General features: G+C 41.4%; 1 protein-coding gene across 3 annotated transcripts in view; it reads right to left on the bottom strand.

Annotated features, from left to right (window-relative positions):
* MTR (5-methyltetrahydrofolate-homocysteine methyltransferase) overlaps positions 1 to 18,407 on the bottom strand; it is a 126,818-nt gene extending 108,411 nt beyond the window's left edge. Inside the window, exons 1-2 of one of the 3 annotated variants that reach the window (XM_043925180.1) lie at positions 17,959 to 18,407; positions 2,873 to 3,084 (exon numbers count right to left, since the gene is read on the bottom strand). In XM_043925180.1, coding sequence (XP_043781115.1) covers positions 2,873 to 3,084; positions 17,959 to 17,992 — 246 coding nt within the window. In that variant the 5' untranslated portion in view covers positions 17,993 to 18,407. Of the gene's footprint in view, positions 1 to 2,872; positions 3,088 to 4,740; positions 4,999 to 17,958 lie in introns of those variants that run through there. The other 2 variants (XM_043925179.1, XM_043925178.1) reach the window with 2 other exon arrangements.
* Between the last annotated feature and the right edge of the window lie 6,277 nt (positions 18,408 to 24,684).

Raw genomic sequence — 24,684 nt, forward strand, 5'->3', positions numbered from 1 at the left:
AAAACACTAACTGAAAAAGACAGAAAAGATACTCGGTTGATTCTGCCAGTAGCATGCTTGTTTCAAATATTAAGCCATGCACGTCTAAGCGCACACAGTCAGGACAGTGAAACTGTGAATGGCTCACAGAATCAGCTACGGTTCCTTCGATGGCTTGCTTCTCTCAGAAAGCCCAGAGATGAGCCCACGAGCCTAGAGGAACCTTGTCGTCGACAGAGGAGGAAAGAATGTACAATGGAGAAAAGACAGTCTCTTTAATAAGTGGTGCTGGGAAAACTGGGCAGCACGGTGTAAAAGAATGAAATTAGAATACTTCCTAACAACACACAAAAATAAGCTCAAAATGGATTAAGGACTTAAATGTTAAGACCAGAAACTATAAAACTCTTAGAGGAAAACACAGATAGAACACTCTTTGACACACATCATAGCAAGATCCTCTATAACCCACCTTCTAGAGTAAAATAAGAACAAAGATAAGCAAATTGGACCTAATTAAACTGAAAAGCTTTTCTGCACAGCAAAGGAAACCATAAACAAGATGAAAAGACAACCCAGGATGGGAGAAAATAACTGCAAATAAAGCAACTGACAAAGGATTAACCTCTAAAATACACAAGCAGCTCATGCAGCTCAATACCAGAAAAACAACCCAATCAAAAAATGAGCAGAAGACGTGAACAGACATTTCTCCAAAGAAGACATATAAGGCTAATAAGCACATGAAAAAATGCTCAACACCATTTACTATTAGAAAAATGCAACCAAACCTACAATGAGGTATCACCTCACAACAGTCAGAATGGCCATTATCAAAAATCCACAACAAATGCTGGAGAGGATGTGGAGAAAAGGGAACCTTCTTGCACAGTTAGTGCGAATGTAAATTGATGCAGCCACTATGGAGATTCCTTAAAAAACTAGGAATAAAACAACATATGACCCAGCAATCCCACTACTGGACATACACCCTGAGAAAACCACAATTCTAAAAGACACATATATCCCAGTGTTCACTGCAGCACTATTTACAATAGCCAGGACATGGAAGTAACCCAATGTCTAAAGACAGATGAATGGATAAAGAAGATGTGGTACACATGTACAATGGAATATTATTCAGCCATAAAAAAGAATGAATTTGAGTCCATTCTAGAGAGGCAGATGAACCTAGAGTCTGTCACACAGAGTGAAGTAAGTCAGAAAGAGAAAAACAAATATCATATATTAACACATATATATGGAATCTTAAAAAGTGGTACTGATGAACCTATTGCTGGGCAGGAACAGAGATGTAGGCACAGAGGACAGCCTTGTGGACACAAAAGGAGGAGAGGGTAGGATGAACTGAAAGAGGAGCACTGAAACATATACATTACCGTATGTAAAACAGCCAGTGGGAATTTGCCGTAGGACACAGGGAGCTCAACCCAGGGCTGTGTGACATCTTCTGGGGGGGAGGCAGGAGGGAGGCTGAAGGAGGAGGGGGCGAGAGCACACCTATGGCTGACTCATGCTGATGTACGGCAGAAACCAACACACTATTGTAAAGCAGCTATCCTCCAGTTATATAAATTTTTTTAAAAAAGAGGTACCCATGTTCACTGTAGCATTATTTACAGTTGTCAACATATGGACACAATCCAAGTGTCCACTGATAGATAAAGGAAAATAGGAAATGTCATATGTATACGTAATGAAATATAACTGAGCTATAAGAAAGAAGAAAGGTGGTTGCCAGAAGTTGGGGAGTGGGCAGTGAGGGTAATGGATGAAGGGGGTCAAAAGGTACAAGCTTCCAGTTATAAAATCAGTCACGAAGATGTAACGCACACCATGAAGACTATAGTTAATACTACTATAAGTTGCTAAGAAGGTAGATCTTAAAAATCTTCATCACAAGAAAAAAACTGTAACTCTGTATGGTAACAGATATTACCTAGACTTACTGTGGTGACCACTTTGTAACATATACTAATATCTAATCATTACACTGTACACCTGTAACTAATGTTATTTGTCAGCTACACTGCAATTTTTTAAAGAAGTCTGAAATACCTATAACAATGCCTTACTCCAAAGAGAAAATTTTCTCATTAAAGTCACTTTGTCCTTCAAATTGAATCTAGACCAAGAAAACAGATTAAGTCAACTTATTATTTCTTTTAGCCATAGTTCTACAAAATTCCTATAACCTATAAAACAATTTAGTTTTATGTTTATTTTTAAAAGTCTAGCAATACCCAGTTACTTGCTTCTGACTTTATCTTGACTTTATGACTTTATGCTGACTAGCCAGACAGAAAAATGAGATGGAAGAACATGGGATTTCAAGTCAGCAATCCTCTGTATCGCCAGTTATTTAATCTCTGAGATGCTCAGTTTTCAAATCTACAAAATGAGAATAACAATTACCTTTCAGTCTCACACCACCAGGGCTGCTGTAGTGAATTAGGTGCCCCAAAGGAAATCAGGCCTGAATATTCATTGAAGGACTGATGCTGAAGCTCTAAAACTTTGGCCACCTGATACAAAGAACTGACTCACTGGAAAAGACCCTGATGCTGGGCAAGACTGAAGGCAGGAGGACAAGGGGACGACAGAGGATGAGATAGTTGAATGGCATCACCGACTCTATGGACATGGGTCTGAGCAAGCTCCAGGAGTCGGTCATAGACAGGGAAGCCTGGCGTGCTACAGTCCATGGGGTTGCCAAGATGACTGAGCAGCCAAACTGAATGAAACCCGCTTTCTGAATACATCACCCCCTTTTCTGTCTCCCCCAGAGCACTTAACACGGTGGTCTGCCCTCAGGACACCAAAGGACTTGCAGAATGATAAATAAAAATAAAAGAACTCAAGGAAGGTTTACCTTATGGATTTGGTAAATGACACTGGGCTGAGTTATACTTAAAATATCATTGTTGCCTTTCAGGGGCCTGGCATGATCTTTAAATTCTTGTCCTCGGAAGTCTTCTTCACTCAGCTTGTGCCGCTGGATCATGGTCCCCATCCCTCCATCAAGCACCATAATCCTCTCCCGCAGGATGGCTTCAATCTCATCTTGCAGGGTCTTCTCCATCCCTGCTTTAAAGAAAGTGAGAATCTGAGTTTCCAAAATGAAAGGGGAAAACAAGGTGTGGAGAGGGACTGCAGACTAAATTAAAATAATTCACAACAGGGCGTAAGTGGGGTTCATAAATATATTCTCGCAATCCTGTCACCTTTCAAAAAGGCTGCCCCAAAATGTTTTCAGTAAGTAACAACAATGCCTAATGAAACAAGAGGCAGCAGACAGCACAGAATCACTGGTATAGCACTGCACCAAGGTTAAGGTAGGCTGTAGTTATTCCTGTTTCAAAGATGAGCACAACAGACAGCAAAGGGCCAACTGCTCCAAGCCCAGGCCAGCTGCTGGAGGTCTGCAGGACTCCCTCCCCGTTGGTTCTGTGCATGTGCCCAGAATAAGACATAAGAAGATTTGGTTTGATGACCGAAAGCCATCAATAATTCCAAACTGCCATTTAGACTGTTAAGTCTGACAGTCTCTTCCACCTACCACCAGAACTCATGACAGGCTACCCGGCCTTGAAAAGCCCTAATGCCTACTCCTTCCAATCCTATTTTCTGGTCTCCAAGAACTACTGGAAAGCCACAAAACCATGCTGATTGGAATCACCGCAAATTCCTAACTTTGAGCCTTTTCTTCGGTTTACCTTTCCTCAGCTCCCTGAACAACACTTCCCATACCTGCTATCCCAGACCTCTGCTTGCCTTTAGCACAAAATCCTTCTCATCCTTTTAACTCAGAGGTAACTTCACCTAATCCTGTACAAAAGAGTCTTCTTTGGGGAGCTCCTCAAATTCACCCCCGACACACACACCACAAAACCCTCTTGCAGCTTGTTCCCTCTGCACCTAAAGAAGAACATATGATCACTTCCACCCACACCTCCCACTGTCCCTCCCGTCTACCCCTTCCCACCTCCAGCAATTCTACCTCAACCTATCTTCATGCTGTGGCTTCTTCCTCCACACGCTACTGAAATCACTCCCTAAAGTCACACATGATCTTCTAATTATCAAAAACACTGGGCTCCAATCTAAGACTCAAATTCCAAGCTGTTCACTTGTTACAGCCTGCCCCTCAATCTACTATCCAAAACCAAATTTGCCACATTCCCTGTCTGATTTCTCTACTTTTCTGAATGCATCATCCTTCCCAGAAGACTGACCTGACAATCTCAGTGTTATGTGACCCCTCATTCTCCTTGATAATCAATATCTACTCAGATCTCAAGCCCTATGGCTCTGGAATCCAAAATGCCATCCACATTGGGTCCACCTTCCATCCCCAGTGCCAGCCCTTTCCTCAAGACATTATTACACATCCAGCCACTACAGGTCCTCTCTGAGCTTCAGTCTGCATCCATGAAAACTAAGAAAGACAATGCCTGCTCATCCTAACTTCACAGAATTGTCTTATGGGTTAAAGGAGATCAGATACAAAGATGCTTTGTTTTAAAAAAAAAAAAATCAAGTGTCATATAAAGTGTCATCTCAACCACCGGGGTGACTATACCTGGTCACCCTATGTTTCAATCCATCCTATGCACCAGATTCATCTTCCTAAAAAGCATGTTTAAACCAGTTGCTTCCAATGCTTCCAACCTTCAACAATTCCCTACTGCCTACCAAATTTACTACAAGTTATTCAAAACAAATCACAATGACACCCACCTCTCTTGTCAACATGTGCTTCTGTGCTTCCTGAGAGGGAAGCAAAGCTGGAGTAAAATGCAGATGGCTCTAAGCTCTTTGAGCCTCTTGGAGGAAGACTGGGATTAGGCCAACTCATCTGTATCCCTAGCAACACCAAGGACAGTATCCAGCACTTAAGTGTTCAGTAAGTATTTCCTAAACTGACACAGCAAAAGAGGGAGGAAAGATGACAAGAGAAGGTCATTTAAGCCCCAAACCAGTAACGTATGAACATTTGTAAACTGGCAGTGGTGCAAATTTAAAACCCAGCTCTTACTGTCCACAGTCTTAGGTATTCTACATAGAAACAGGGGATGGATGGTAGCTATAGAGTTATTTTGACTGAATTACTCCTTAATAGGCTTCAGAAAGGTTGCTCTAGCAAGCTGTAAAGTAAATTTGTCGGTATGTGGTTTCTTTCCTAGAGGACATTATGTTTATTTCAGGGTTTACTATTCCTTTCCAAAACTAACTCACTGGCTAATTTTGTTTATTGAGCTAACAGGGGAAAGAAAACTGTTCCTGAAAAAGGAACAAAGTTAAGATCCAAAAATCTGAGCAGTAGTACCTCAAGCACCAAAGGAAAAAAACCACTTCCTGAAAGTGTGAAGAAAAGGCAGGGCTTAATGAGACATGTATACTAGAAAGACTGGTAGGCAACCGGGAAGTGGTCTGATCATTTCCAGTTAGTGTCAACAAAGGCAATTCAGGTGTGGCATTAATTTAGACACCCCATGATGTGGCTATCCTTCAGCTAAGAAGCACCCAGAATTTGATATGATTAAGCTAATGGGGACAGGACAAAAAAAGCCAAGAAATCTGGGTTTTAGTCCCAGCTCTCAAAGGTAGCTATGGGGTTTTAGACAGACTGTGTTTTGCCTTATCACAGGACATGTGACAACAGAACAAGATGATGCATTTGAAGGCATGTTCCAGATGTTAACAACTGGGACTCTCATATCATAAAAGTCATGAAATGAGACATATAACCTTGGCATAATCACCCCACAAATGTTAGCGACTCCTATTATGTCATTATTATTGCATAGCTAATAAAAAGTAGAGCTAGGATCGAAACTCTGAAGGTTGCTTTCTATACTCTACAAGTCCAGTGGGTTAAGAAAAAGCATCAAGGAAGCCTGAAGCGCTCAGCTCTGTTCATGTTGGGGCAGGAGGCAGGAATGGCATGTTTGCAGGTTTAGAGATGAACCTGAATGAGGCAGAGCAAACACAATAATCAGCAAAAACATTTACACAGAGATCCTTTCAGATGGGGAATCAAAAGAAAGATTAAAAACTCTAACCTATATGCTCAACTGAATTCCTTTCTTTTTCAAAGAATGTAGCTGCAACCCTTCCTAAAATGAGAGCATGTGTGACTGGATCACCCAACTGATGGGAACACAGGGTGTGGACATGGTGGTGGTGGAGGGAAGCTGGAGGAGGGAGTAGGTGCATGCATGCAATCTAATTCTTTTCCCCAAACTTTAAACATTTTGTAATGGTGTACAGCCAATTAACAATGTTGTGGTAGTTTCAGGAGAAGAGGAAAGGGACTCAGCCATACATATATATGTGAGCATTCTCCCCCAAACCTCCCTCCTCTGCACCGAACATTGAGCAGAGTTCCATGTGCTATACAACAGTCCCTGTTGGCTATCCAAGGTATTCAAGGGATTTCCCTGGTAGTCCTGTGGTTAAGACTTTGCCTTCCAACAAAGGAGGCACAGGCTTGATCCCTGGTTGGGGAGCTAAGATCCCACGTGCCTAAGGGCCAAAAAAACAAAACATAAAATAGAAGCCATACTGTAACAAATTCAATAAAGACTTTAAAAATGGTCCACATCAAAAAAAGGTGCCCACTCTTGCCACTATTATTCAACATAGTTTTGGAAAACAGAGCCATGGCAGAGAAGAAAAAGAAATAAAAGGATCCAGAAGGAAAATAAGAAGTAAAACCCTCACTGTTTGCAGATGACATGCTATTATACATAGAAAATCCTAAAGATGCCACCAGAACATTACTAGAATTAATCAATGAAAATAGTAAAGTCACAGGATCTAAAATTAATCTACAAAAATCCCTGCACTCCTATTCACTAACAATGAAAAATCTGAAAGAGAAATTAAGGAAACAATCCCATTCACAAATGCAACAAAAAGAATAAAATACCTAGCAATAAACCTATCTAAAGAGACAAAAGACCTGTATGCAGAAAACTGTAAGACACTAATGAAAGAAATCAAAGATGACACAAGACGGAGAGATATACCATGTTCCTGGATTGGAAGAATCAATATTGTGAAAATAATCATACTACCCAAAACAATCTACAGATTCATTGAAGTCTCTATCAACTATCAATGGTATTTTTCACAAAACTAGAACAATTTCACAATTTGTATGGAAACACAAAAGACCTCAAATAGCCAAAGCAATCTTGAGAAAGACAAAGAGAGATGGAAGAATCAACCTTCCTGACTTCACACTATACTACAAAGCTACAGTCATCAAGACAGTATGGTACTGGCACAAGAAGAGAAATACAGACCAACAGAATAAGATAGAAATCTCAGAGGTAAACCCATGTACCTATGGGTACCTTGTCTTTGACAAAGGAGGAAGAATAAAAGAATATACAATGGAGAAAAGACAGCCTCTTCAATAAGCGGTGCTGAGAAAACTGGACTGCTACATGTAAAAGAATAAAACTAGCACATTTCCTAACACCATGCACAAATATAAACTCAAAATGGATTAAAGACTTAAATAAATGTAAGCCCAGAAACTGTAAACTTCTTAGAGAAAAACACAGGCAGTATACTCTTGGACATAAATCACAACAAGATCCTCTTTGACTCACCTCCTAGAGTAACAGAAATAAAAACAAAAATAAACAAATGGGGCCTAATTAAACTTAAACGCTTTTGCACAACAAAGGAAACCATAAACAAGATGAAAAGACAACAGTCAGAATGGGAGAAAATAATTGCAAACAAAAAAACTGACAAAGGATTAATCTCCAAAATATATAAGCAGTTCATACAGCTCAATATAATATCAGAAAAACAAACAGCCCGGTCAGAAAATGAGCAGAAGACCTGAACAGGCATTTCTTCAAAGAAGACATACAGGTGGCCAACAAACACATGAAAAGATGCCCAACATCATTAGTTATTAGAGAAGTATAAATCAAAACTACAATGAGGTGTCACCTCACACCAGTCAGAATGGCCATCATCAAAAAAATCTACCAACAATAAAAGCTATAAGAGGATGCGGAGAAAAGGGAACCCTCCTCCACTGTTGGTGGGAATGTAAATTGATGCAGGCACTATGGAGAACAGTATGCAGAGTCCTTAAAAAACTAGGAATAAAACTACCATATGATCCAGCAATCCCACTACTGTGCATAGACCCTGAGAAAAACCACATTTCTAAGAGACACATGTACCCCAATATTCACTGCTGCACTCTTTACAATAGCCAGGACATGGAATCAGTCTAGATGTCCATCCACAGATGTATGAAGATGTGTTTCATAAATAACAATGGAATATTACTCAGCCATAAAAAAGAATGAATTTGAGTCAGTTCTAGTGAGGTCAATGAACCTAGAACCTATTTAAACAGAGTAAAGGAAGTCAGAAAGAGAAAAACAAATATCATTTTTAATGCTTATATATGGAATCTAGAAAAATACAATTGATGAACCTGTCTGCAAGGAAGGAATGGAGATGCAGATATAGAGAATGGACTTGTGGACACAGTGGGAAAAGGAGAGAACAGATGAATGGAGAAAGCAGCATCAACATATATACAGTATCACCAATTCAATGGACTTAAACTTGGGCAAATTGCAGGAGATGGTGAGAGACAGGGAGGCCGGGCATGCTATGGTCCAGGGGGCTGCAAAGAGCTGGACAGAACCTGGTGACTGAATAACAACAAAGTGTAAAACAGAAGTTGCTATATAACACGAAGAGCCCAGCCTGGTGCTCTGTGATGACTTAGAGGGGTGGGATGGGGGAGGGGAAGGGGGCTTTAAGAGGGAGAGGATGTATGTATAATTACGGCTGATTCTTGTCTGTTGTATGGCAGAAATCAACACAACTTTGTAAAACAATCTTCCTCCAATTAAAAAATAAATTAAAAAAACAAAAGTTGTCCACACTGAAAAAAAGTCTTAAAAAATAAACAAAAAAGTATTCAAACCTTTGAGGAAAAAAAAATCCCAGTTTTTTCTACAAAGAAATATGTCAAAGAAAAAAAAAGAAATATGTCTTTTGGCATTAGCAAAATGGTCAGTAGTTTATCAGGAAGGTAGCTCAGTTGGTCAAGAATCCACCGGCAATGCAGGAGACTGGGGTTCAATCCCTGGGTCAGGAAGATCCCCTGCAGAAGAAAACGGCAGCCCACTCCAGTATGCTTACCTGAAAAATCCCATGGACAGAGGAGCCTGACAGGCTACAGTCTGTGGGGTCGCAAGAGTCAGACTTAGCAACTAAAACCATCGCCATCAACCAAAATGATCAGTAAATAACCATATGATTTACATGTCTTTGTACTTCTATCTCCTCCACTGACCAAGTACACAGGAGTTTAAGGAGATAGAAATAAGAAAGGAAAGTTAATATACCAACAAAAGAAATGCCCCACCTCCGCCCACCCTGGTATCCTTCATCAGAGTTGGTTTGGCATTTCTCTACTCACTGCAAATCCGACAATGGAGTGTGCCCCCACTTGTCCTATTTTCAAAAAAGGTCTAAGCATTTTTCCAAGAGGCCTCTAATGTATTCACTTTTCAAATCAGAAATATAAATTTTTTCAATCTTTAAGATAGTTCACCATTTACCATAAAACAACCCCATCCCCACACAAATTCTGATAGCTTGTTAAGAGTTATCATATACGTAAGAGACAAAAGGTTTTTTAAAAAGCTCTAAACAAAACATGTAATTTTTTTATAAGAAGCTTGACCAACCTATCTGTAATTTATGTGAAAGACTAAAAGCCCAGAAAGAGCTAAGCTAACTTTAAAAAAGTAGAAAGAGATTACTTGGCCTATCAAATATTATTATATACTACAAGATATTATGAAATAGGGAAAGTAAATATAGAATATCTTCTTACTTAGCACAGGGCAGGACATCTAGATTTAAACAGCTCAACCTATAATTTTTTTTAAAAAAAGTAAATTTGATTACATAAAAACAAAGGATTTGGATTTCTGACAGATGAAAATCACCACTGACAAAAGTAATAAACAGATCATCAGCTGAAGGGAGATTCTGCAATGTCAGACTGAGAGGTACTGGGACTTCCCTGGCAGTCCAGTGGTGAGGACTCTGCGCTTTCACTGCTGGGGCCCAGGGTTTGATCCCTGGTCAGGGAATTAAGATCCTGCAAACCACACAGCACAGCCAAAGGAAGGAAAAAAAACCTGAAAGAGACTAAAATCTATAATATGCCAGGAGCTCCTACAAATCAATAAGAAATTAAACAGGAGTGGGCAAAAGATGTGAATAGGCAAATCAAGGGAAGGAAAAACTGAATACTCAACAAGTATATGAAGAGATGCTCCAACTATAAGCCATCAGAGAGACATGAATTAAAACAAGACAAAACCAATATATATACAACACATGGGCAGTAATTAGAAGATTGGATAATACCAAAGAAAATCAGAACCCTTGCTTTTTGGAACGTAGATAGATACAGTCATTCTGGAGAGCAACCTAGCAAGAGTCAGTAAAATTAAGCATGTGGAAAACTCAACAATCTCACTCCTGAGTGTATTTCCCAAACAACGGCTCCACTGATGCATAGAGAACACATCAGAGGATATTAGAGAAGTTGCAAATTGGAGACAACCCTGGGAAATGGCAAAGTCAAATGTGCAGGATGCTCGTGTATGGAATACTACTGAGTGGTAACCAGAACTACCACTGTATTGCTCTATTGTAGAAAAGAATATTGAGTGAGGAAGTCAGAAATGGCTAACTACTGGGATTCTATTTATATAAATGAAAAATATATACACAGACTAGCATCTACAAGGAAATGTACAAATATGATGAAATACATGAAACAGGAGCAAGAGAATTATGAACAGAAAATAGAGGTAAAAGGGAACACATATGAAAACAAATATGAGTGGGAATTATAACGGACGAATACAAAACTCCTCTGCAACTGAGGTCCTTAAAAATCCAATGCTTCTACCTTTTCCATGTCCTTATTTATCGTTTAGGGGATAACATACGATTTAAGGTAAGAGAAACTAAAAAACCCTCCTCCCATGTGTGTTGGTATAATCATTCACTGTTCTAATCTTTATGTGTTTGTTCCCCAATGTTTTCCAGTAGGAGATCAGCTGTCACTGGCTTCTAATCACCAGTGCTCCTCCAGAACCTTGTTATGACAGTAAGTCACCTGAACAATTCCTCCCTTGACAGGGTGAGTAGACACTGGAATGTCGCTCTTCCACAGGCAACAAGTAAAACAAATAAAAAACTGGTATTTATCTTTATTCAGTTCATTAGGTCCAGAACATTCTATATATTTTACTCCTAACTAGTTAGGTTTTAACAGAGAAGGCAATGGCACCCCACTCCAGTACTCTTTCCCGGAAAATCCCATGGATGGAGGAGCCTGGTAGGCTGCGGTCCATGGGGTAGCTGAGAGTTGGACACGACTGAGCAACTTCACTTTCACTTTTCACTTTCACACACTGGAGAAGGAAATGGCAACCCACTCCAGTGTTCTTGCCTGGAGAATCCCAGGGACGGGGGAGCCTGGTGGGCCGCTGTCTATGGGATCACACGGAGTCGGACACGACTGAAATGACTTGGCAGCAGCAGCAGTTAGGTTCTAAATAGCAAAGACTCTCCCTAACATCTTTCACAACTGAACATAAAAATATAGCTTTGCAGGTTCTTCAATTATCTGACTAGTTACAACACTGTCTGAGAAGTATTTTTATGTTTAAGATATCTAAGTGTGTGCTCAGTTGCTCTAGTCCTGTTCAACTCTGCGAGTCTATGGACTGTAGCTTGCCAGGCTCCTCTGTCCATAGGATTCTGCAGGCAAGAATACTGGAGTAGGTTACCACGCCCTTCTCCAGGGGATCTTCCTGACCCAGGGATAGAACCCGAGTCTCCTGCATCTCCTGCATTGCAGGTACCATCTGGGATGATATATATAAATAACACAGTCTAAAAGAGAAAGACACAAAGAATGTCCTTGTCTAGTGAACCTAAGAGATCACAAAGTTTTTCCCAGCTCGAGAGGACCTAGTCAATGTACTTTACTTGGGTGATTTTTTTTTCTACCCTTTAATGTTTTCTTCTCGGCCACTGCTCCTGCGCTGTCGCTGCCTGGCGCTCTGGGTCGCTACACCTGACCTTGGGCAAGGGGTAGCTCCTCACGGCCACACTTCTGCGTGGTCCGTCGCAGCCGGTGCACTTCTGCGCGGTCTGTCGCAGCCGGCAGAGGAACTACCCCACCCCTGAGGTCAGGGGCCCCGCCCGAGAGGAGCTACCCCACCTCCAAGGAGCGGCTGCTGCGGGGGCGCAGGAGGGCCAAGAGGAGCTACTCCACGTTCAAGGTCAGGAGGGGCGGCCGTGAGAAGATACCCCTCGTCCAAGGTAAGCAGCAGTGGCTGCGCTTTGCTGGAGCAGCCTGAAGAGATACCCCACGTGCAAGGTAAGAGAAACCCAAGTAAGACGGTAGGTGTTGCGAGAGGGCATCAGAGGGCAGACACACTAAAACCATAATCACAGAAAACTAGCCAATCTGATCACAGGACCACAGTCTTGTCTAACTCAATGAAACCAATGCCGTGTGGGGCCACCCAAGTCAGTCGGGTCACGGTGGAGAGGTCTGACAGAATGTGGTCCATTGGAGCAGGGAATGGAAAACCACTTCAGTATTCTTGCCTTGAGAACCCCATGAACAGTATGAGAAGGAAAAATGATAGGATACTGAAAGAGAAACTCCCCAGGTCAATAGGTGCCCAATATGCTACTGGAGATCAGTGGAGAAATAACTCCAGAAAGAATGAAGGGATGGAGCCAAAGCAAAAACAATACCCAGTGGTGGATGGGACTGGTGATAGAAGCAAGGTCCGATGCTGTAAAGAGCAATATTGCATAGGAACCTGGAATATTAGGTCCATGAATCAAGGCAAATTGGAAGTGGTCAAACATGAGATGGCAAGAGTGAACGTCGACATTCTAGGAATCAGCAAACTAAAATGGACTGGAATGGATGAATTTAACTCAGATGACCATTGTATCTACCACTGTGGGCAGGAATCCCTTAGAAGAAATGGAGTAGCCATCACAGTCAACAAAAGAGTCTGAAATGCAGTGCTTGGATGCAGTCTCAAAAGCGACAGAATGATCTCTTCATTTCCAAGGCAAACCATTCAATATCATGGTAATCCAAGACTATGCTCCAATCAGTAATGCTGAAGAAGCCAAAGTGGAACGGTTCTATGAAGACCTACAAGACCTTTTAGAACTAACACCCAAAAAAGATGTCCTTTTCATTATAGGGGACTGGAATGCAAAAGTAGGAAGTCAAGAAACACCTGGAGTAACAGGCAAATTTGGCCTTGGAGTACGGAATGAAGCAGGGCAAAGGTTAATAGAGTTCTGCCAAGAGAACACACTGGTCATAGCAAACACCCTCTTCCAACAACACAAGAGAAGACTCTACACATGGACATCACCAGATGGTCAACACCGAAATCAGATTGATTACATTCTTTGCAGCCAAAGGTGGAGAAGCTCTATACAGTCAGCAAAAACAAGACCAGGAGCTGACTGTGGCTCAGATCATGAACTCCTTATTGCCAAATTCAGACTTAAACTAAAGAGAGTAGGGATAACCACTAGACCATTCAGGTATGACCTAAATCAAATCCCTTATGAATATACAGTGGAAGTGAGAAATAGATTTAAGGGACTAGATCAGACAGAGTGCCTGATGAACTATGGGCAGAGGTTCATGACATTGTACAGGAGACAGGGATCAAGACCATCCCCATGGAAAAGAAATGCAAAAAAACAAAATGGCTGTCTGAGAAGGCCTTACAAATAGCTGTGAAAAGAAGAGAAGCTAAAAGCAAAGGAGAAAAGGAAAGATATTCCCATTTGAATGCAGAGTTCCAAAGAATAGCAAGGAGAGATAAGAAAGCCTTTCTCAGCAATCAATGCAAAGAAATAGAGGAAAACAACAGAATGGGAAAGACTAGAGATCTCTTCAAGAAAATTGGAGATACCAAGGGAATATTTCATGCGAAAATGGGCTCAATAAAGGACAGAAATGGTATGGACCTAACAGAAGCAGAAGATATTAAGAAGAGGTAGCAAGAATACACAGAAGAACTGTACAAAAAAGATCTTCACGACCCACATAATCACAATGGTGTGATCACTGACCTAGAGCCAGATATCCTGGAATGTGAAGTCAAGTGGGCCTTAGGAAGCATCACTATGAACAAAGCTAGTGGATGTGATGGAATTCCAGCTGAGCTATTTCAGATCCGGAAAGATGATGCTGTGAAAGTGCTGCACTCAATATGCCAGCAAATTTGGAAAACTCAGCAGTGGCCACAGGACTGCAAAAGGTCAGTTTTCATTCCAATCTCAAAGAAAGGCAATCCCAAAGAATGCTCAAACTACCACACAATTTCACTCATCTCACATGCTAGTAAAGTAATGCTCAAAATTCTCCAAGCCAGGCTTCAGCAATACGTGAACCAAGAACTTCCAGATGTCCAAGCTGGTTTTAGAAAAGGCAGAGGAACCAGAGATCAAATTGCCAATATCCGCTGGATCATCAAAAAAGCAAGAGAGTTCCAGAAAAACATCTATTTCTGCTTTATTGACTATGCCAAAGCCTTTGACTGTGTGGATCACAATAAACTGTGGAAAATTCTGAAGGAGATGGGAATACCAGACCTGCCTCTTGAGAAACCTGTATGCAGGTCAGGAAGCAACAGTTAGAACTGGACATGGAACAACAGACTGGCTCCAAATAGGAAAAGGAGTACGTCAAGGCTGTATATTGTCACCCTGCTTATTTAACTTATATGCAGAGTACATCATGAGAAACGCTGGGCTGGAAGAAGCAAAAACTGGAATTAAGATTGCTGGGAGAAATATCAATAACCTCAGATATGCAGATGACACCACTCTTATGGCAGAAAGTGAAGAGGAACTAAAAAGCCTCTTGATGAAAGTGAAAGAGGAGAGTGAAAAAGCTGGCTTAAAGCTTAACATTGAGAAAACTAAGGTCATGGCATCTGGTCCCATCATTTCAAGGGAAACAGATGGGGAGACAGTGGAAACAGTGTCAGACTTTATTTTTTTGGACTCCAAAATCACTGCAGATGGTGACTGCAGCCATGAAATTAAAAGACGCTTACTCCTTTGAAGGAAAATTATGACCAACCTCGATAGCATATTAAAAAGCAGAGACATTACTTTGCCAACAAAGGTCCATCTAGTCAAGGCTATGATTTTTCCAGTGGTCATGTAATGATGTGAGAGTTGGACTGTGAAGAAAGCTGAGCGCCAAAAAATTGATGCTTTTGAACTGTGGTGTTGGAGAAGACTCTTGAGAGTCCCTTGGACTGCAAGGAGATCCAACCAGTCCATCCTGAAGGAGATAAGTCCTGGGTGTTCATTGGAAGGACTGATGCTGAGGCTGAAACTCCAGTATTTTGGCCACCTGATGCGAAGTGGTGTCTCATTGGAAAAGACCCTGATGCTGGGAGGGGTTGGGGGCAGGAGGAGAAGGGGACGACAAAGGATGAGATGGCTGGATGGCATCACCGACTCGATGGGCATGAGTTTGGGTATACTCTGGGAGTTAGTGATGGACAGGGAGGCTTGGCGTGCTGCGATTCATGGGGTTGCAGAGAGTCAGACACGACTGAGCAACTGAACTGAACTGAACTAATGTTTTCTTTCCCAGTAATGATAATGGGATTCATAGTAAATGCTCCAAAGAGTAAACAAACATGGGATTAACTGGTGTAAAGGACCTATTAGATTTTGAGGTGGGTAAGTCAGATAGTATGGCCTTTAAGAACCATCCTAAATAATGGTTCTTTAAGACAAGAACCATCCTAGAGATGATGACGGCATAAACCCCAAATACACATGATTTTAAGTAACAAGTTACTGTCAAGAACACATTTACTCTGTAGACAGAATGATCCCATGTAGCTATGATTGACTTAGGACTCCCACACCCACTGCACTGCCTGGAGGAAACAGAGCAAAGAAAAGAATTCTGCATTCAAACAAATGATCCCAACACTGTTCTCAGCACTTTCCTGACTTGACTCTTAAAGACTATCTTACTACTACCCTATAAGTCCCTTGCAAGACACTTCATTTCTGAATCTCTAACTTCTAGTTTGCACCAACTTGCTACATTTTGTAGTCATCTCTTTGCTTGTGCAATATTCCATTTCTGAAATATACTATTTCCCCTTTGATTTTAATGAGCCCGGGAAGAATTAGAAACATGTAACTGCCTACTAGCAATTCACTGGCTCATTTACTCACTCTTTCATTAATCATTTATCAACTGAGTTCCAGATAACATTTTACAGAAAAACCTGAAAGAACATTTTGGCCAACCCAATACATACTACCAGTAAACAACGATGAAACTAAGCAATCTTTACACACTTATAGTTAAAACTTTTCTCACAAGAAGTATTTGCCAGCCCACAACCATGGCCTGAGGTCATGGACACTCAGGCTTAAGGCCCAACCCTGAGATTCAGGAATTGCCAGTTTTATTCATCCAAGAGCTTCACTAAGACTGGACATCAATAAGTAAGGGTTTCTAGGAAGTTAAAACTGACTTTCATCCCAACATACAGGCTCCCCACATAAAGAGAAGCAGAATAATTCTGAAGTCTTTTCTAGGCCCACGCATAGGGCCCAAGACTTGATTTAACTTTATTGAAGTGTTCATCTGTGGAGGTGAGCCTTGGGGTCAGAAAGCTAAGCTAGATTCAAACACTTAATTTTCCTTTTATCTGCTGTAAAAAGATCACTATTCAAACTATTCTAAATCTGCAGGGGTTTTTGCTCCAGATACATTAAGATAACAGAGAAATCACATACTTCCTTTTTAAATTACATGGGAAAAGGAAGGTCAGAAGTCATCAGTAAAAAATACTATTCAAATAAGTAAATGATACCCCTGTGGGAGATATAGGTCTCACTTTACAGCAACAGTGATAAAATGTTTCTTAATCACATATCCACCTGTTTCATGAACAATTCTAACGGTTCCATTTATCAGGACCTTAGAATCAAAAGGGTCACTAGCTCACCTCTGAAAAATTTCAGAGTTATGTAATTCCTGAGCTGAAGATCCTTATCTGTCACATCTACTGTTATGTCCTTGTTACTGATTCTCTTGTTTCTTCATTTGCTACTTCATACCTCACAAGTTTTAATAGGTGTATTTGTTCACAAATTACAATCAGGGAGGGCATTCAAGACCTAGAACTCATTTTAAAACTGAAAATATTGATATACTTAATTCTTGTGTTAGTTTTCTTTTTCTTCATTGTCAATGTGAGAGTCACCAACATCAAAATCACCTGGAATTATTACCCCTTATCCCAACCTACTGAGTACCCACTCATCTATTCTAACAGTGATTTTACACACACTAGAGTTGGCAGGACTACTGTTGTCACCTCGAGGTGTAAAATAAAAGTTCAATGCAGTTTTAAATAGCTTTCTGGGCTTCCTTATTTCTCAGCACCTGAACCTTCTTTGGCTTAGATGCTTAATAAACATATATTGAATAAGAACGTTCAATCATGCAAAACTTCTATAAGGCCCAGACGGAATACGGTACATCAAACTGAAAAGTTTAGTTAACCTGGCGCTCAGAGTATGTTTCTGGGGCACAGGTCGGGGTGTGCTTTATGGATTTGATGGTTTGTCTACCTTGGGAGGAAGCCGCGTGGGTCGGGGAGAGAAGGAACGCAGGCAGCGAGAAAACACGGGACCTCAGGGTTCGCACGTTCGGAGGTGCCGCCCGCCCCCGGGGAAAGCTAACCAGGTGTCTCCTGGTGGTAACTGAATCACCCTAGGGATTAGGAGGTAATCAACCACCGAAGCGCGGAGAGCGGGTCGCAGCATTACCAGATGGCGTCAGGTCCTGGAGCGTGGGGGCCATACTGCGGAGTCTTCTCCTCGGGCCGGGGACGCGGCGGGGAAGACGCGCCCTCCGCACGTGACGGCCCAGAGCCACGCCAGCCAGCGCCGGGCCAGCAGTTCACAGAAGGTTGGGGTCCCAGGGATACTGAGGGGTCTCCCCGCAACCAGACCCGACAGCGGGACTTCCGTCAGGGCCCGAGCGCCGCGCGGCGCTGACAGGAGGGCCCCCTGCCCAGACCGCTGCTCATACACGTGCTTTCTTCTCGGTCACCTGGCCGGTCCTAGGCAAAGGCCTGGCAGCTAAACCAGCGCGACCGGAGGCCGAGTCGACAGGAGGACGCGGGCTGGACCCGAAGAGGAGGACGACGTGGCGGCCGAGGCGCGGGGCCAAAGCTCGCAGTGCCCCCGTGGGTTTGTGTAACTCAAGAATACTGTTATTCTGCGCGCAATCCAGCCTCGCCATGGGAGGTCCCGCCCCTTCAGACCCGCGATTGGTCTATAGGAAGCTCGTAGCAACGCTATTGGCTGACCGATTCAACCACTCACATGAGGCTTTGTCGCCCCCCCTCCCCCGGGATTTCTGGGAGGTGTAGTTCAGGATCCCATGTGCCCCTCTGAGGTTTTGCTCATCTCAGCCCAGCGTCTGAAACTGTGGCCACCAGTGGTCTCCCCAAATTTAAATCCTGGTGCGAAGTTGGCGCTGACTTCAAAATGTATTAATATGATGTCAAGAGGCTGGTACTTGAAGTCTGGAAGAGCAGGTACTAGTCACGCTTTACTGTTAACTGGCTTTGGGCAAGATAATCTCAGGCTCCACTCTACACTTTATAAAATAGGAAAGGATGGATAGGGTGGTGATAATTACTATTTTACAAGGTTGTTGTAGGGATTAGTAGTAGGATCGTGTGAGTGTGCTGGGAAACTCTGAAGTACATTTATGCATGTTAATTGTCACGTTTTGACAATAAACATTAAGCACACACTATGTGTCAGACTTTAGACTACATGCTTGGAATGCAAAGACAGACAAGCTACAGCGCATCCCCACCTTTCTCTTAAGAGGAAGAACTCACAATCTGATTAAGAATAATTTAACAGAAAAAAGAAAAAGAATCACATGTAGCGTACCAAAGAAACTCAGAACCCCAAGGGTGTTGGGGAAAGAGTTCAAAGGAGAAGCTAGGCTCTAAAGAGAGTGTGTGTGCCAAGTTAAGGCCATTTCTGTAGAGAGAAACTAGTGGGTAGAAACAGCACTTGAGAGAATCTGAAAATAAAGGACAGCTGTGTAAGATGAGATGTGGTATGATATTATCAACTCAGTAGACAAGAGTTTGAGCAAACTCCAGGAGATGGTGAAGGACAGGGGAACCTGGCATGCTGCAGTCCACAGGGTCGCAAAGAGTTGGACACGACTTAGCGACTGAACAACAACAACCAGTTTCGTGGAAGACAATTTGTCCATGGCCCAGGGGGCAGGGGATGGTTTCAGGGTGATTCGAGCTTATTACATTTATTGTACACTTTATTTCTAATCTAATGCCGTCGCTGATCTGACAGGAGGTACTGATCCTTGGTCCAGAGTTTGGGGACCCTTGGCCTAGAGGATAGGACAAATGATGATCAAGTATATCTTTATAAAGCAAGATTAGTACCCTGGAGGAGGATCTCTATAAGCTAGTGTCTGTCATCATCCTTGTTTACTGATGAGAAAACCAAAGAAAAGAGAGGTTGACTGATCAGAGGGCAAGAGTGCAGTGCTGTTTACAATTCATTGATCACAACCGGTTGCAGATTTCTTTGTTTCTTCTCCACCCCCACTGCTTCACTTAACTAACCTAGAAGAAAAAGGCAAAAAAAAAAAAAAAAAACCAGAGAAGTTAAACAAGCTGCCCAAGGTCACATTTCTAAGAGGCGGTAAACCTGGGCTTCAAACCTGGGAAAACTGGTTTCAACATTCCTCCTGTTTATCGCTAAGCCCTAATACTTCCTTTGAACAACTGATGAAAGAGCCCTCTTTCCAGAAAAATGGACACACCAAATTGCTTACAATATCCATTGTTACTCAGATTCCCTGACCTTAATTTACAGAATGAAGTGAGTTTATAAAATGTTGCCTCACTGTTAACATTAAACAAATGTTGTTGTCATTCATGAAACCCTGGAATCTTAAATATTCTATAATTTCAATGGGAGATATTCCTACTTGGCGTTTGGGGACAGATAAAACTTTAATGTTTACAGGGTTAATGGGGACTTCCCCAGTGGTCCCTTGATTAAAAATCCACCTGCTAATGCAGGGGACATGGGTTAGATCCCTGGTTCAGAAAGATCTCACATACCTCAGAGCAACTAAGCCAGTGCTCCACAGCTACTGAAACCCATGTGCTCTAGAGCCCGTGTTACATGACTTGTGAGGCCTGTGTGCCTGAAGCCTATACTCTGCAACAAGAGGAGGCACCGTAATGAAAAGCCCATGTATCAGTAACTAGAGAAAGCCCTCATTCCCTCAACTGCAGAGAGACCTCACCTCAGCGCCGAAGGACCCCGGGCAGCCAAAGATAGATAAATAAATAAAGGGTTGGGGCTTCCCGTGGCTCAGTGGTAAAGAATCCAGCTGCCAATGCAGGAGACAAGGGTTCAATCCCTGAGTTGGGAAGATCCACTGGAGGAAGGCTTGGCGACCCACTCCAGTATTCATGCCTGGAGAATCCCCATGGACAGAGGAGCCTGGTGGGCTACAGTCCGTGGGGTCGCAAAGAGTCAGACGTGACTGAGAGACTAAGCAGAGCACATATGCAGACGATAGGCAGTAAATAAGTTTATTAAAAATAATAAAACCTTACTTTAGGACAGACTTTTTCTGTCTTGGCCTTGTTATATAGCCACAGAAACATTTAATACCTGGCACAAGGTGGCATGTGACTAAATAGTGTTCAGAAGGGTAAATTACTGGAGAAATATTGCAACCATCAGTTTTTGGACATTATCTGATGAACACTGTTAGCACAGCTTCCATAGCAGACTTTTTACTGGCAGAAAGAGGGGTTTTTTGTTTGTTTGTTTGTTTGTTTCGTCTTAACCAGGATGTAATTTGAAAGCTGTAATCATTCTCTAAAACTGGAAATATGATCCCTTTATTTGCCAATGGTAAGATAAATCTCCCAGGTGGTGCCAGTGGTAAAGAACCCATCTGCCAATGCAGGAGACAAAAGACATGGTGGGGTTTGACCCCTTGGTGGGGGAGATCCCCTGGTGGAGGGCACGGCAACCCACTCCAGTATTCTTGCCTGGAGAATCCCATTTGCAGAGGAGCATGGCGGACTATAGTCCATAGAGTCACAAAGAGTGGGATGGAACTGGAGCAACTTAGCACACACACAAGATAAATTTCACTAGTGTTAACATTAAATAAAGCAAAATAATCCCTAGGTCAAGCTGACTGTCACTTGATTAAAGTTATTCATCTTGGTAAAGAAACACCTGCCTCTCAGCAACTATGGGACGGTGGGACTAAGTATTGGTTAGGAATGCAGGCGTAGACCAAGGAACTCAGGAATGCTCACCTGGCTGCTGAGATCTTTAACCCTGTTCCTGAGATGAAGGTGCAACTGGTATCTGTAATGGAGATTGCGTATCTTCTGCTATAATGACTGGACAATACTAGTTTTCAAAGTCATTCAAGTATTGCCTCAGTCTTTCTAGAAAGCCGGTCTTTCTCTGGTGACTGGACAACCATGTTGGTATTGCTGTCCCCCTTTAAAGTGTAAAAGTACTATACCTGGTATGTGATTAAGGATATGTGATTAAGGATGCCCATGTATAAGGATCATGTGCTTCTAATAGTATTTGAGGTGATTTTTACACTTGGCCAGCCAGTTGGTATTAAGAACCTTAATATAAACCTTATTAAAACCATCACTTTGGATGTCACACAGAAATGAACTATAGCCTGAAAACATTAAAATTAAATAATGTATTTTTCTTCAAGTAAATATTTAATCACCAATTATTCAGTTTGTCAAAAACCATTATTGTGCAGTGCAAGGTTAGTTCTGTAGTGTGTTCAATCTTGGATTTTTTTAAAATTAGGAACTAAATGAATTTCAAAGAAACTGAAACCTATGACATTCTTCAGATTATCAAAGTGTATAATTAATATTGACAGCAGAGCTTTAGAAAGTTCTATCAAATAAATGCCAGTTCAGTACCCAAAGTGGGTAGGCACCATGTCAGATGCTTTCGGGGAACATAAAGATGTTCAGAATAGGATTTGCTCCCCAAAGATCCTGCAAGACCAATTATGAGTTAATAAGACAAAGTGGGTCATAATAAAGGGAATAACAGAAATACAAGGGGAAAGCTAGTGACTCGAGAGAAGAAAGAAGTTCATTCAAAATATGAAAACCCAAGAAATTCATGTAAAGAGATAGATTTGGACTGCAATGTAAGAAAAAATAATGGTGCTATGGACTGAATGTTTGTGTCCCCTCCAAATTCATATGTTGAAAACCTAATGCTCATTGGTATTAGGGGCTTTGGGATGTGACTAGGTCCTGAAGATGGAACCATCAGAGGGAGTTAGGGACCTTGTAAGAGAGGTCCAGTAAGTCTCCCTTGTCCCTATGTGAGGATATTCAGGGAAGTTTGGGTTCTCATCTAGCCATGCTAACACCATGATCTTGAACTTCTCAGCCTCCAGAACTATGAGAAACATAAATCTGTTGTTAATACCCTACCTATAGATGCCTGTGGTATTTTGTTAGAGTAGCCCAGATGGAGTAAGACAAGTGGGCAGGAAGGAAAATGGTATTACTTTTTAATGCTATTGTAAATGGAACTGTTTCATTGGTTCCTTTCCAGATTGTTAATTGCAAATGTGTAGAAATACAGCTGATTTTGAGGTGTTGATGTTAAATCTTCTTGCTGAATTCTTTTGACTCTGACAAATTTTTGTAGGTTTGCTAGAATTTTCTACATATAAGATCATGTCATCTGTAGAACAGAGATAGTTTCACTTTCTTTCTAATCTGGATGGCTTTTCTCTTTTTAAATGTCATCTTTTCTAAGACTCTATTCATTTATTTGGCTTTTCCATGTGCCATGTGGGATCTTAGTTTCCCAACCAGGGATTGAACCCACACCCCCTGCACTGGAAGCAAGGAATCTTAACCACTGAACCACCAGGAAAGTCACTCAAATTTTTTTATTTCCAATGAATGGGTCATACTTTCCTGTTTATGGTATGTTTTACATTTTTTGTTGTTGTTGAAAACTAGACCTTCTAAGTATAATGTAGTAATTCTGGAAGTCTAATTCTCCCACTCTTCAGGGATTGCTAGTTTTTGCTGGTTGAGGGCTAGAGCCATGGGAATTTTCCAAACTAACTTTGCAGCACTTGTATTGTGTGTTAGGTAAGATCACTGATCTCTTCCATCATCTCTGCAGTTGTCTTTGGCCTTACAAAGATTTCCTTAAATGTCTGGTTCCCATAAAGTGAAAAATAGATCCCGTCTTTGAGTCCCCTCCTTGATGGAAAGCCACTTCAGCCCATGTGGGTTGAAATAATGCTTGACTTCTGTGTTGGCTCCTCAGTGATCAAAAGCAGCAATTAGCACTCAAAACACGTGGCCTCGACTTTTGGAGGATAAGCTCCTTGTTACCCACCTTGACTGTAGCAAGCTGCACCAGGAACGCTTGCCTATGTTCACAGCTGCCTGCCACAGGGTTGAAGGACAGGAGATGGTACCTCGTACTGCCTGAGATTCAGCTGCTTCAGTAGACTCTCTCCAGGCTCTGCAAGTTTCTACCAGCCCAGCTTTCCAAACTAGTTGCTTCAGACAGACCCTGTCAATTCAGTTGTTTTTTTGCTGGAGGGATAGCTATTTCAATCTTCTCCATCTTTCCCATGTTGTCTTCTTGCATCTCATTTTAGAGAGAAGTCTGAGCCCAGACGACTTATGTTTTATTGATTGTCATTTTTCGGTCTGGTTCCATTATTTTCTTATCTTGAAAATTATCTTTTTTGAATGGCAGAATATGTCTAGGTGTTAGTTTTTCTTCATTGATTTTTGCCTAGTATACTGTGTGCTCTTTTGCTTGCATGCTTAAATCCTTTTTTCAGTTCAAGAAAATCTTATTTAGTGATATATTTGATTATTGCTTCTGTTCAACCATTCTGTTACTTCCAGAATAATTATAACTTTTAGGGTTTAAAAACATTTAACTTAGATATCCATCCTCCACTTCTGATTTTTGCAAAATAATTGCTGTCTTTATAAAATCCATTTCTGATGCAGATTTTAATTCTGCTATTGCTTTGTTAGTTTCCTCTCATCCTTTTGTCACCTACCCTCCATTTTTTCTGTCAGATCTTTTTTAAAAATTGCTGTCTAAACTCTTCACCTCATTCTGATTTCTCCAAATCACTATATGCTCCTCTTCCATGTCTGGAAAGTGAAGAGGAACTAAATTTTAATTTTAATTGTTCTGGTTCCTATATTATTATACTTCATTGAATTTAAGACACTTTGATATGTGCTAGTATTATTTTATTAAATAATTTTTTTGGCCACACCACGCAGCATTCTGGATATTAGTGGCGGTAAAATACAATGATTGTAAAATGAACGAATGAATGTGCCAAATTAGGTACAAAATGTCATTATCTCTCTTTATCAAAACTCATATAAAGTTGAGAAATAAAAAGGTAAA

This window comes from Cervus elaphus, chromosome 15 (assembly GCF_910594005.1).
Source record: "Cervus elaphus chromosome 15, mCerEla1.1, whole genome shotgun sequence".
NCBI classification, from domain to species: Eukaryota; Metazoa; Chordata; class Mammalia; order Artiodactyla; family Cervidae; genus Cervus; species Cervus elaphus.